We start from the raw sequence: 14,930 nt of genomic DNA, 5'->3' as shown, positions 1-14,930 counted from the left end.
ATCAGTTAACTCCCCCCATAATTACCCATATAATTAATGTAACCATTCCTTGTTTTAATAAGAATAATATCCTGCCACAATATTTATATGCCTAAACAAAATAAAATTCTTTTCCAAATGATAACATCAAGGAACGTCAATTATTGTGACTAAAATAGTTATTGAATATCAGTATTTATTAAAGCATCGTAACCTTACTTTTATAAGGCTGACTTCCTAGTTTGGTTCTTAGCCATTGGTCTAAACAGAAGATATTGGGTTTATCTACATGTACAGTTTCCTCAGAATTGTTTGGCCTGCTTTAATTAGCGTGGGACAGAAATCATAGTGATGCAAGCCACTCCTACGCTGCCTGACCTAGGGCTGGCATTACTGCAACATTACTTGTCTAAGCTAATTCTAGTTTTGGTCATATTGTTTCACAATCAAGAAACACAAAGCCAGAGATTATTTGTTCACTTTTTCTGCTATGACCAGAAGTGGATTAGAGAAATCTCCTAACTAGAATTTCCACCACATTTAGTTTATTGGAAGGAATAGTTTAAAATGTTTCAACTGAGGAAAGTCACAAAATTACTTTTGCCTTAAGTCTAGATAATGTCACCTGAGCTGCCCTGGTGTTACAGGGAAGTTTATTGGATGTCTTCATGCCCCACTTGCTTGACTTCCCTGCAAAAAAGCTCTCAAACTGGATGACACAACATGTTCTTGAATCTTCATCATGCATCATGGAAAATGCCATTCAGATCAGGAATCTATTCAAAAAAGAGTGTAAAAAGGAGTCTTTTCTGAATGGCAACTCTTAGGAGATGAATCTTTCATTTTTCTTAATCACAAATGAAAAAAACAATATGTTTTTAATTTTGTGTGGAAGATTTGAATTTTATAGAAAGTCCGTTTTGTGTCAAAAACTGTTTTCAGGGGGGTTTGCCAATGCTAGCAAGAAGTAAGCATTCCTCCTTTAGAAACTTCTTATTTCTGAGCTTTTTTTTTCCCCTGAATTTGATCTTTTACAAAAATGTCCCCGAGACTTGAACAATAAAACCTCTACTCTGACTTTACCTGATTATAGCTCATTACATCATTCCACTCTGTAACTAAGGAAGGTTCATTTAAGAACAAAACAAGGAAATACTCGCTTTAGGAGTGCAGCTAGTCTAAGCTGGTGTAAGGGGAAGGTGCAGAAACAGATGAAACTAAACCTAGTGATATTTATCACTAGGCTGCTGAACTGGGCTTATAGGTAACCAGGTCTACCCCAAAAATCTAATTGTCTACATGAATTTCTGAGCCATTGTGATGCGAGAATAGATAAGTGGAATGGTTTTCAGTATGTTGAAGAACTACTTATGGATTCAAAAAGCCTGGAATCGAATGAATATGATAAATAAGAATAAAAAAGAAAGCAGTTATTTAATACCTGTATGGGCCACTTTTACCACATCCAGTTGCAGCAAGAAACCACAGGAAAATTCCATAAAGCATGTTCTCAGTCCTTCTCCCCCTCTTAAATCTTAACAGCTGTGTATATTTGGGTGCTATAATAATATTGAAGCTAGTATTATTGAGTGAATGTGGTTCTGGCTACAGTTTCAGCATCCATTAGAAAATGCATTTTTTACCAAAGCAGTCACAACTATGTGTAGAAATATCTTTGCTATATAAATATTGAGAATACCCACAGAGCTTTCACCTCTTTTTAATAATTTGTCTGGGTTTCAGTTTTGTTTCTGTTGTATTGTGGGTTTTTTTAAATATCAAAAAGAACATTCAAGGGGAAAAGTTTAGGGAGTGGGGTGTTATGCCTTACCTGAATGTATCTTCAGAAACAGCTGCCTTTGTGTTGTGAACATAGCAGACTATCTGTCTTGCTACATCCATTTGACTGAAGCTTGTAATGGGGATACCCGGATAGCTGATGTATTCTATTTGTCCATACTGGGGTGGGGAAGTTATCACACAGAGGAGCTCCTCTGGTTTGTCAGTACCATCCAGTGCAAGGAGGACATCAGTTGTAATGTAGCCCCGATCCCCTTTTGGCACTCTAAGAGGTTTTAAGAAAACAGCAATGTCTCCTGCAGGGTAGATAAAACAACACTGAAATAGTCATGGTGAATTGTAAATTGATCTCTTATGCATTATTTAGCCACACACAAGCCATCACCAGTAGAGAAGTCATAGGACTGTAGGATTACAGGGAAATTCAGGCTGGAAGGGACTTCAGGATATCTCTAGTCCAACCTTCTGCTCAAAGCAGGGTGAAACATGAGATCAGCCATAACCAGATCGCTCAGGGCTTTATCCAATCAGGGAATACTGTCAAGGATGGAGACAGCACAACTCTCTGACCCTTGCTTCTATCTTAGCAGTGTAGGTTAACTTGGTATAATTTCGGTTTCTGGTAGGGATGCAATAAAAGGAGAGAGATAGTGAGACTAAGAGCATAAACCTGGGAGACAGAGCTGTTCTTGAACAATATTTTGCCTACCTTATTGCATCCTTGATGTTTTTCTGTGCTTTGATTTAGTCAGACATAAAACTAGTTTAAGAAGGATATTTGCAACTCCATTTGGAAGTAGCTGGGAGTCCTGGGAGGCAAGGTGCAAGGCATTGCTGCAGGCAGAGCCTTTTAAAATCCCAGGACCCCTTCTTCACCAATGGGAATATCAGGGCTCTGGTCAGCAGTGAAATCCAAGCAGACAGACTTTTGGGATCTGCGAGGAGACTTGCCAAGGGCTTATGTAGTTCTCAGGGAAGGATCAGGACATGCACTCAGATCATCTTTATTTCAGAAACTGACACTGTAAAACATCAGGTCTGGCAGATCTTTACCCTTTTCCGTGTCCTTGATATTTATGTAGAAGTCCACAGCTGGGGATCTGTTGTACCCATCCCACAGATAAAACTTGAAGCTGTCTTGGTTCTTGGACCCTGTAGCTCCTGTATGGACATATCTCACAAGGTTCATATCCAGTTCTTCCTGAGTGCACTTCATTCCAGTTTGGAGAGTCATCCATCCTTGGTCTAACTGGAAAGAGCAGGCATGCTTCATTAAACAGATAGTCTCCCATGAATCCTCCCGTTAACTGTGTTTCTTAGCAGGTTATGCAGACTGTTAGTGGCAGCTACCTGACTTCCCTTCTGAGCTATAGACCCTTTCCTTCATGTTTTGAAGGGAAGAAAATAGCTGGAGTTGTTTCCAAACAGCTCTAAGGGTGGAGAAGATACAGTGATCATAAATAAAATGGAGTAAGTGGAATGTAGCCATTTTTACTCCAGGAAATAAATTTCTGCACACTTCTCAATGAGACACCAACAAGGTGAAAATTAGATAGTTCCTGACCCAGATTATGTTTTCTACTTCTTAATTTCACAAAGCTGCTCTTGGTTCTAACAAAAAAAAAAATACCTAAAGGGATATCAGGAATGAACCCACAGGGAATTTCAGGGAAGCTCAGAAATTTAAAGCCCCAGAAGTCCTCTCATGCAAGATGTGAATTGCCCAATATAATTTCCTGCTTTTCTGAAGATAACATAGTACTCTGTATTGGAGATCTGTGTGTTTGACATTTAGCCTGCAGTAACAGTGTCAGTAGCTTTGGAGCAAAGGTTATCAAGAACAGAGAGCTCAAATACATGCAGGCACCCTACATGTTCAAACAACTCCAGACTCCAACACTTCCTCACCCCGGTGTGTGAGACACCTTTAATTCACAAGTCCCCTCGGGTGATCCACAGATCCTTGGAGGGATCCCACATCAAAATACTTTCCAGACTCACATGTCTCAGAAACTGGATTTTTTTTCTGTTATATATGCATGCCATTAAAAAGAGGCATTTTTTCTATGCTTGTTCCTGTGGCTTACCTTTGGTTAACAGATGGCCATCTTTCCTTCCATTCCTAATCTTATTTCTGCCTTTCCTTTTGCTATGTCCTTTACATGTTCTTCCTTTTTTCCCTTCCTTCCCCATATACTTTTCTTCTAACTAATGATTTATTGCTCACTTTTTCACACTCTCTCCATTCCTTCTGAACCCTGAAATAATTGCAATGGCTCACTAGTCACTTTTTTTGATTAAGGACCTTCCCCCCAACCCATCCCAGCTTCAACACTTGGCTGTCCCCCTGCATGGGCTGACTCTCTGAGCATATCTCTCCATTATCACCTGAGGTATCTGCCATGCTTCTCACCCTCCCTCTCCTCCATCTGAGGATCTGGCCTTTACTGTCAAAGTCTCTAGGACAGCATCATTGTTTGGTTCAAACGTTCTTCCAACAATCGAACTGGCCACAGCTGTCTACTTCAAAACATGACAGACATTTGGGAGAAAAGGAAGATGAACTTCATTCTACCCTAAAATAACAGAGTTCTTTGCATGCCTGCTTTTTGTTGAAGTACAAAGACTAACCTTGAGCTGAAGCTGACCGTTTTCTGGAAGTGTTTCAAATAAGTAGTAAATTCTCTCCCTAGGGGTATCTTTATCTTCTGCTGACAGAACAGCACCAGAAATTATTCGAGTTTCACCCATGTTCACGTCTATATCATCCTTCCTGCAAAAATTAGAGTCATGTATTTATGCAATAAAAGAAAAGTAACCTTTCCAACATGTAATTACTCTGCCAGGAATATGGATTACCCAGATGCTGACAGAAATTACAACTGCAGAAAGAATGAAAGGAGAGTGCCTATTTCAGTTCAAAAGACCAAAAAAAAAAAAAAAAAAAAAAAGCAAACAGGGTAGGCCAGCTTCTTCTTACAATGGTGAAAAACAACAAAGTAGATACCTACAACCTGAGATTTACCACATCTGCCTTCTTTCCCTGGGCCCTATTCCACTTACCCTCATACAATTTATAAGAGGACAATGTAAACAAACAGGCTGTATTGTATGTTACTACTACTATAAACCATAGCGTAGCAATACTGGCTCTAATGAATTCATTATTTATTAGAGAAAGACAGTCTCTCAAATAGTCTGTCCCTGCTCACTTTGATCTTTAAGAGACACTACAAAGACCTATCTGACTTCTCTGTGCTCCCCACTGCAGAATTCTCCTGGGTTCTTGATTCAAAAAGTAGGTTAAAGCCACCTATTCTTTGGCAGAAATGGCATCACTAGCAAGAAATAAAATTTGCTGCAGCTCTTAGGGAAAAAATCCCACATAGTCTGAAATTCATGCAGTTTTTCTCCAGGATGATTCTTGGATCATACCTGCTCTGTTTCTGTTCTCAGCGAGCAGCCATCCTCCAGTTTGCTTCTGCACCCTGCTTTATTGTTTTGCTATTGGCTATTTTACATTTTTGCAATGTAGCATCCTAACAGTATTATTAGACTATACAAAAGTTTCAAGGAGGTTGGAGGGGATTCAGCATATTCAGTCACCACAGGGATGGGACCTCCTCAAGCTAATCTGCCCAGGGGCCATGGGGCAGGTTGGAGAAGGACAGACTCCTTAGGCATTTGGGCAGCTAAGCTCTGGCTGGACACAACTAAGCATGTGCAAGCCGTGCTATTTCAAAGGCCAAATAAAGATCAATTTTTACAAGAATTCTAAAGACACATTCTTCATATAACTGCTCCTTCCTTTGCCAAGCTGCAACTGGCTGCTCCAAAGCAGAGTGGCAGCTGAGGTTTCCAGAGAAGGAGTTGTCAGAGTTACTTAGTGATTTTGGAATACATTTATTATTCTCAGAAAGAGCAGAGGGTTTTTTGCTGAAGATTCATATTCAAACTGGTGTGGATATGAGGCATAGAAATGTCCTGTTTGGCAAAATGAGAAGCAACGAAAATGGACTGATATGACAAAGTATATGAAGTCATATTAATGAAGATCAAGCAGCTTTAATGATTTGTTCATACCAGCAATAAACATGCTGGGACTATGCAAACAGAAAGACCAGGTGTCTGACCCAAAGACTGTATGAGCGAGGAAGAGAAGATTAAAAAAAAAAAAAGTGAAGATAAACATGTTTAGCTACACCCTGAATGCTGTCTAATCCCAACTCATTTTTCTGCATAGCAGTTAGTTGATTAAGTCCTTGTAGCACTCACAAGTCTCATCTTGAGAAGAAGCTTTCAAGGGGAATGTAGTACCCCCTGGAAGTACCCTCATGAGGCCTACATTCCCCTAGGGCACCCCTTGCTACAGGATGCAATCCAAGAGGTGACAGATTGAGTTTTTGGCAATCACTGTGAATAAAAGCCACTGTTTGCCAGCCAAAAATGTCCCATCCCAGATTCATCAGTCTGTTGACCATAGCTAACAGAGATGAGAGCTGAAATTCCCTGGGGTGGAAAGGTGCCCCTAGATCAAAAGATGAGAAAAAGCTTACAGGTATTGTCAAATGTTCATCTGTAAAACACCACAGTATCATAAAGGAGTTCCTACTCCACAGCAAAGATGTGGTGACTGTGGCAGCTAAACCACTTCAATGCCAAACAGAACATGTTTCCTTAGAGCACCACTGCTTAACCACTGGGAGCATACTGCATGTCAGTGGAAGAGTAGCAGGCAAGAAGGAGTAACTTCTTACAATGAAACAGCTGTTTTGCAAGTAGATGCCTCACTATGTGCTACCGTTCACCACAGGAATGGCAAATGCTGAGATCTAACATCACCAGACAAAGCAGCAAGTTTCTGGACAGAGCTGGGCAAAGCTAAAAACACTTGGCTTCTTGAAGTCCATCACTTTTCTTCACAAAGAAAGGGTGGAAAACAACATATCAATCTTTACCATGTGAGGAAAAAAAAGGTAATTATCAGTACATGATATGAATACAAACACTATAACCTTTATTCTAGCAAGATATGGACTTTCTTGTTAGCATTATGTGGTCCTCGATAAACTTTCAACTATTAAAACTAACATTTATTAATGCAGGAAGCTCTATATGGTATAAAAAACATTCAGCATTCTTCGCCATGGGAAATGGAGGTCTGATCAGAAGGTAGGCCAAATATCCCAAGGGATCAGAAATTCACACTTTAGTGGCAGCCTGCTTAACAGGCTGCAAGTCATTTCTGAAATGCCAGCTTTAGAGGTTCAGAGCTATACCCCCAAAGCCTTCAGGTCCTGAGCTCCCCATCTGCCTGTCCAGGGCTGGAAAGCAGCCAGGAGGACAGAAGCCCTGGTAATCCATGTGGCAGGTCATCAGCTAAAAAACGGGGATCCCAAGGGATCAGCCCTTTGTTAAAATGTCCCAGAGGTTTGGCTCTCTTGCAGCCAGCTAGCTATCTGCAAATGGTCAGCCAGCCAATTTCTGACCCTTTAATTCATTTATGAGTCCTAGTTTTGAACTGGAAAAGAAGTTATCATGTACCTTTTTAGAAGCTGAATTATGGGTGAAAAATAGAGTTTTGTAATAGAAAAGAAGAGAATCATTAAACTGACAGGCTTTCCCTCGTGGTGCAAGGAGGCATCAGCTTTGTGGATTCTCTTATGCCAAAATTCAGAGCTGCTTTCAGAGACATGTTTAGACAGGCGGTTGCCCCAGGGAAGGGGAAAGTTGAGTAGCTGCAGTCCATACCATCATGGTCAGTGGCCAGCAGAGATGTGCAAAGATCAGGACTCTCTGGCAAACATCTTAAAGTTAGTTGCAAAAGACAAAACAAGCATGCTACCCTGCTTTTTTTTTTTTTCCTCTATTCTTTTAATATTGAGCAGTATTAAAGTATGTCCTTCTTTCACTAAATTCTTTATTCGTTAAACTGGCTGATAGAGACCCACATGGAAACATCTGCATTGACAGTCTGTGACTAGTTATGGCATCATCCCCATCAGTCACTGACTTACTGTTTTATCACTTTTGTATCATTTTGTCTGAACTCATCCCTCTGTCAGAGACAGGAACATGTGTCTTACTTGCTCAGCACTGGTTTCTCATCATTAACCGGGATGACCTTTACTGAAATGGTTCTGAGGACTTTATGTTTCCCATCTGATAGCTGGATTTTAAAGCTGTCAGTGAGGTTTTCCGAATTGTCATGCAAGTACATCAGCTTCATTCCTATGCAGGGTGAGCAGGGAGAAGAGGAAGAGAGAGAGGGAGGGAGGGAGGAAGACAAATGGAAAGAACAAATAAATCTGACTCCTGCAAAAATCTCTCACATCGTTTCACTCTGCTTCCACCACCCTCCTTCCTTAACCCCTCTACATATGCCCTGGTCACAGCATACCAGAAGATGAGCTTGGCAAGCCACTGCTGTTCATTAATCTAACAACATACTATTGACTCAAAGACACCAGACTGACCTGATTAAGTCACTTCACAAAAGAGTTTCTCAGCCTGAAAAAGCCACTTTGTTTCTCCTCCCCTCATTCCAATCCATTTTAACAGGGACCACAGAAAGGGTGAGACTATCAGGCAACACTCTTCTGTGTCTTAAATAATCCTCAGGGAGCTTTAAACAAGCCCTGGGGAGAGTAGCTGGCCTTGTGACTGTGACAATGGACAATCGGAAGATCTGGGCTGTAGGTGGCTTGGTCACCATTGTTGACAGGAAAAGAGAAAAGCCAAACAATTGCAAAAGAGTCAAAAATAAGACTTGGGAAGGCTCAGGAATTTGGGGTGGGGACATGATATTTCTGAAGGTTTGTATTAGACAGGCAGAGAGAAGAAATCTTTCCTCAGGTTTTGAGGGCTGAACTGTAACCTGAGTGGAAGGATTAAATACGTGTCCCTCTTTATAATGATACATCCCATGTTTCATTAAATGGCCACAGTCTGAAAGAATCCACCATATTCTTTGCACTGTTAAATACACTTTTTGATTACAGATACTTGGAAGAGCTTTGTTGTTTCAAAGCTAGTTAACTGGTCATGCTAAGCTATATAGCCCCAGTTCATACCTTTACCTCTAGGTATGTGGAGTTATGACGAAGGTATATACTGCAGCCTTTCAATATATAAAGGAGCCTTATAGGAAAGATAGAGAGAGACTTTTTACCAAAGCCTGTAGTGACAGTAAGAGGGGCAAGGGTTTTAAACTGAGAGGGGGTAGGTTTAGACTGGACATAAGGAAAATATGTTTTATAACAAGGGTGGTGAGACACAGAGAAGCTGTGGATGCCTCATCCCTGGAAGTGTTCAAGGCCAGGTTGGATGGGGCTTTGAGCAACCTGATGTAGAGAAAGGTGCCCCTGCCCATGGCAGGAGGGTTGGACTAGATGATCCAACCCAAACTGTTCTATAATTCTATGATTCTGTAATCATTTAGAGCAATATTTAATCCCATGATCAGTTAATGTGTTTTTAAATCACTCTGTCTCTGTTCTAGGTGCTGTCAAACATTTTGAGACCTGTTTGCTGATAAGTCATAATATTTCCTTTATTTCTTCAGGGCAGATGGCCTCCCTAGTCATATTACTACACTTTCTAACATGTAGGACTCTCACGGTGATTTTATTGACAGTTCCTAAAATCAACAGACAACATTAGCATTAATTAGGTTAACTTCTGTTCCTAAACACTGTCTTGGAAATACATACAAGGCAGGTGAATAAATAAGTGGTGAAGATTCCTTACTGTGCCACCTTGCCCCTTCAAAGGAAAGAAAGACCAGTGTCAGAAGAATGCGCACATACCGTTCTTCAGTAGCTCCATGGAAAAGTCATGAACAAGCAACACATGGCTGTGGTGGTCATGGTTAATTAACTGTTTATAGTGCAGAATATCATTGCCATGAACTCCATTAATAAGGAACCCATACAAGGGCCTCTGCACAACCTCAAATACCAAACGGTCTTGAGGAACATCCAGATCAACCGCATTGATAACAGAGAGATCCAACTCTTTCATATCCCCCTCTCGGACCTGAACATGAAAGAAAAGATGTCCAATTCTTTTACATAAAAATAAGATACAAAATTTTAACATGATTTCTTAAGTAGGTACTTCTGTGTATTAGTTTATCTCTTTGTTTGCTCCACCCCCCTCCTAGTAGGTATTGAACCAGCTACTGATTTCAAACAGTTTAAGAGACAGAGTAGTAAATGGTTACAGCGATGAAATGAGAAGGTGAGATAAGGGGTTCATACCTGCCCTAATTAATAGAAAAGCTGTTGGGTAAGTAAACTTCTTAGTAAGTATGAGGGAATGCACAGAGCAGAAAGCCTTTAAATACATAAATATATATAAAAATCTGATGTATATAGATTTTTACACTTATATGCACTTTACGGTAAGATTAGCTTACACTGCCCTAGCATGGTGGTCACAGAATTATTGTCTACGTTAAAAGCAGTCTTCAGAGAGGGGAGAGGCTATGCCAGAAACATAAGAAAACTCTACAAAAAATTATAAAAGCTTTTGATTGTTATCTTGAAAGCATAAAGATCCTTCTACTTTCTAGATTACTTTTTTCTTTTTTACTTAACTGCAAGTTACCAGAGCTGTGCACTGCACTGGTCCAGCTGAAGCTCTGCCTTACAGGTTTACATGGATTTTAACTTGGCTGTTTCCTGAACTAGGCTGGACTAATAAAGTAAGGGAAAGGTGCAGAGGAACAGGTGACAGAACAATGTTCTTGTTCATATTTAAAAGTGTTTTCTGATATAAAATAATTCTATGACAGGCATTTTGATTCTCTCCTTACGGTAATATTCCTTGCTATGAAATCTGGGACTTCATCGTTGGTTGGGTTGATCCACACGAAAAATGGAGTCTCTGCTGAGTGATGCAGCCCATCAGTGACATAAAGTACAAAGTGGTCTGCTGTTGGCTCCATTCGCATGTGCCTGGCTTGTACATAGTTTATGTTCAGAGCTTTCAGGTGCTTCAGCTGAAACGAAGCTGGAGATTTTAAAGAGATGATGAGTTAGCACAATCTTTTCCTGCTTTCTTGTCTTATGTATCATTTAAAAAATCTGAAACTGTGTCTTTCTTCAAAGAACAAATAACTTGGATTTTAAAAGTTCTCAGTCATTTTTTGGCTGAAAGATTTACACTGCATATGTTACCACAGGACACATGCACTTCCCCTGAAACAAAAATACATCCTTCTGCTTCTTGCAGGACTGTGCAACTTCATACTTTTCATTTCAGTTTGCAGAACAGAGCCCAAATAAAAAGGTGCAAAGAACAAGTAGGAAAAGATCTGAGATCTAAATAACTACATGGTTTGTTATTTGACTGACAGGCCAGGAAAATGGAGACCAAAATGCTCAGTGATTCCAGGTGTCCAGCTGGAGACACTGGTAAAAAAAGCTGGTAGCATTACAGAGCAGGCCACAATCTGTTCTGCTAAGGATAAAGCTGCTTTACAGTGTTTGAAGGTGGACAAGGGAAGAGACCCAAGTCAACCACCTCCTCCATCACTTTTGCAACTTTGCCTTAGAAACTAACATGGGACCCAGGCTTTTCAGATTCACAGCTACCACATTTAATTGACAGAAGTTTAGTTAAGCAAAGTGCAGGAGCCTTGCATGGGGGAGTGAAGGAGGAGGCAGAGAGAGCAGATTAATGTCTCGTATTAGCGCTTCTAATAGATTGCAGCTGGAATGCATAAAACAAGGACTGGCTTGTTTACCCCAAGTGCTTCAATTCTTCACATTTGCAGAGCTGCAGTCTCCCTTTGAACTCCTCCCACACAGTCCCACTGCTCTTAATTTGCCAGCATCTGCCTTCCTCAGTAAGTCCATATTAATGCACACACCTGCAGCTGTTTCACCAGAGCCCGCCACACAGCCCTCAACAAGCCCTCTGTATTTCATCTGTTTGATTACCATACATCATTAAAACTTACCTATACTTATACCAGTGTTGCTCTTCTCAAACCCAGGAGAAGGCAGTATGTTTTCAATGTAACCAAACTGGGGAGGGGAAACCAAGACAAACTCTAAGTCATCTGCAGTGGTGTCAGGGTCAATGGCAAACAAATGGTTGGTGGTAAGGGCTGCTGAGGAGCCCTCCTCCACCACAAACCTTGCACCTGCGCACAAACAATATGATAAGCATTAGTGCTTATTTACCTCATTCTACTGTTGTTTTTGTTAACCAGAATGGGAAAGATAGCTATGGGGGAAAACCGACAAATACTGCATTACTGAGGAGGTTCTGGTTCAGGCTTTTTTTCTCTGCTCGTGCTATCAGCTCTACTTTTGCCATCATGTAAGTAGAGAAGAATGAGATCATGAAATTATTTTACTGCTAAGTTATTAGGTATAGTTTATGTCCTGCTTAAAATCAGTTTGTTACTTCTGTTTGTCAGAGCATTGATTATATGAGAGGTGTTACGAATTGCTCGTAATGAACAATTCTTCATGCATCTGTGCTTAATTTCCCTGCTGGGACAATGCTTCGTTTCTAGAACGTTACTTGGGTAAAAGCCTGCAAATTACAAAACTACTTATACATATGCTTAAATATTCTCTGAGATAAGTAACTTATATGTGATGCTTACAAACAAATGACATTCAAAAAGATGAGCATAAAGAAAGCATACCTTTTAATATGAATACTATATACTTCATCAAAAGGGCAGGAGGTCCATGGAATGGGCGGTTATTGGACTAAATATACAATACCAACATTATTTCCATTTTAACTGTTTTACATCCTGAAGAGTATTAGTGAAAACATGGCTTCACATCTCTTAATTTGATCTGTTATATATATCGCCTAGATTTGTCTTTATTCACTAACAGAATTAAATATAGGTAATAAAAGATTCTCTCCCTTCATGTGAGGACCAGAATCTAGATTTCTGTAGTATATTTTACATGCAAAGGTAGATGGATATTTATGTTTATGTTTTTGCATTGTATAAACCTGACAATTGTCCGGACCTCAGTTCTCTTCAGGGACAAGATATCAATCACTTTTACTCAGCCATAGTTTACATATGCAGCAATGGGCATGGAGGAGAGCAGATCTGAGCGCTTTCATCTCTAAGCACATGATTCAAACATGCAACTTAAGAGCCACAAGCAGTTACTCATATTTGCACCTGCAGCTGAATTTGGTGATTGCACTAAACTAGCAAAAGAAAAAACAAATATTGATGGAAATTCTGATCCAAAACTTTTGTATGCTCATCTCAGCTGACTTTTTCGGATGCTAACAAAAACCCTGAGTCTTTAGCTATTGCAGTACTTCATAGCCCACATTATAATGCTATAGTGCAAGGAAGCTTTCACCAGTTGCAATTGATGGAGGCTGGTTGTCTACTGGAAGTACAGTGACGTTGAGGTCATATACTGGAAATGCATCATGTCGCGGCACTGGAGAAGGAAGAGGTCCATTGTAACAGCAGTCTTTCACATCTAGGCCAGCCACAACATCAGAGACAACAAAGGTTAAGATCTCAATGCAAGGAGTCAGGCCAATCTCCCCACCTGGAAAAAATGTTGCAATTCAGAAGAAATGTTTTACCAAAACTTCATGAAGAATGATTTTGTATCCTGCAAGGGCAGTCTGCAGTATTCAAAGTCGAAGAAAACGGCAGCAAAATTACTAGTTTTCTTAATTCTGGCTGTTGGGGGTGCTATTTGGTTAGGGATTTTGTTTGCTGTTTATAATTAATTTTAACCTACTTCTAGAGCAAAAGAGTGTAGAAAAGTGTATAACTAAGTTAGTATTACTAATTATTTAAATAATAATATTGCAACATTATAATATTATATTGAAATTGTAATAAAATTGCTAGTAGACCTCATGATTCTTTCTGCAGTAAGGCATGTTCAAAATGTACATTTGTGCAGGAACAGAGGTTTTTCTTATACTCAGAGAATGTAGGAAAAGATCTTTCTTTATGTATATACTCTCTTTATGACAAGTGGTAATATCCATGCTCTTCCAGAAGAAAACATTTTTGCATACCCACCAAGAAATGCGTGTACTTCTATGTGCCTCTTATCCCTACAAAATGGACTATCACAAAGACTGTGCTTTGTAACTGTACTGTATATTATGCCTATATGTAATCATGTTCAAAATGTAGGCTGATACAGCACGGGACTGGGAACTGTCACCCCTTGCAAGAAGCATCTGTAGCTGAGTGCATTCCAGTTCTCAGCACTTCTGGCAGCCTGTGTCTTGTATTGCTGCGAGATATTACTAATAAGCTGTCTGCAAGAGAAAGGCAACAACTCCCACCCTTTCTTGCAGTATCAACTGGCAGCACATTTGACATGGAGAAATCTGGGAATGAAAAACACTGGCACTGCATGCATCCTTGAAGGTCTGCCCTTCACTGCCTTTGCAAAACAATGCCATTGAAATAATGTTCCTGATATCTTAAGTATGCTGAAGAAAAGTTTGTTATGGGTGGCCATAGTCAAGTACTTCCTTCTCTTCTCAAATACCAGCTGTTCATTTTAGACAGTGCCAAGCCTGAAAATATCATGTATATGCTCCATGCTAGCACAAAATTACAGACTAATTACACAGAAAAACAGAGCCTTTGAGAAAAAAAATAGACTAAAGCTGTCATCAGAGACGTAGAAAAGAGAATCCTTTTAATGCTAATGAAAAGAAGAAATTAAGTAGGAAAGGGAGTTAACCATCCCTTGATTTATGTGGGTAATTTAAAAAAAAAAAAAAAAGTATTTTTGGATTTTAATGACAAAACCACAAAAGGACATATTTTTAGCACTGTGGTTCTTGAAGAAAATCCAAACATCACTTATCTTGTGGTACAGAAAGACTATAAACTGTCCAAAAGTTGATATCGATCTAGATTGGAGTGGCAAGTAAAAAGTACCTGAAGTTGTTAACAGTTTTCTATTAAAACTCTGCACATTCATTTACAGCATTACACTATTTTATCTAAAAACAACTATGGGAAAAGGTCGAAGTTTTTTTTAATGTCATGAAACAAATAAACCCCCCCAATTTTATACCTAATTTAAGAATGATTTTTCCAAAAGAGCCCAAGATATTTTGTCAGCAACAGTAAAATCCTCCAGGATTATGATGCTTTCATGTGC

The 14,930-nt window shown here is 39.7% G+C and overlaps 1 protein-coding gene across 2 annotated transcripts in view; it reads right to left on the bottom strand.

Annotated features, from left to right (window-relative positions):
- The window catches only part of FREM1 (FRAS1 related extracellular matrix 1), a 75,026-nt gene that overhangs the window by 28,403 nt on the left and 31,693 nt on the right, over positions 1 to 14,930 (bottom strand). The window contains exons 17-24 of one of the 2 annotated variants that reach the window (XM_056325580.1): positions 13,140 to 13,337; positions 11,747 to 11,932; positions 10,598 to 10,794; positions 9,588 to 9,816; positions 7,866 to 8,010; positions 4,411 to 4,552; positions 2,833 to 3,028; positions 1,811 to 2,075 (exon numbers count right to left, since the gene is read on the bottom strand). In XM_056325580.1, coding sequence (XP_056181555.1) covers positions 1,811 to 2,075; positions 2,833 to 3,028; positions 4,411 to 4,552; positions 7,866 to 8,010; positions 9,588 to 9,816; positions 10,598 to 10,794; positions 11,747 to 11,932; positions 13,140 to 13,337 — 1,558 coding nt within the window. Of the gene's footprint in view, positions 1 to 1,810; positions 2,076 to 2,832; positions 3,029 to 4,410; positions 4,553 to 7,865; positions 8,011 to 9,587; positions 9,817 to 10,597; positions 10,795 to 11,746; positions 13,338 to 14,930 lie in introns of those variants that run through there. The other variant, XM_056325579.1, reaches the window with a different exon arrangement.

This window comes from Falco biarmicus, chromosome Z (assembly GCF_023638135.1).
Source record: "Falco biarmicus isolate bFalBia1 chromosome Z, bFalBia1.pri, whole genome shotgun sequence".
In the NCBI taxonomy this organism is placed as follows: Eukaryota; Metazoa; Chordata; class Aves; order Falconiformes; family Falconidae; genus Falco; species Falco biarmicus.
Note: the sequence above shows the minus strand (reverse complement) of the source record. Positions and strands in the feature narration are given on the sequence as shown.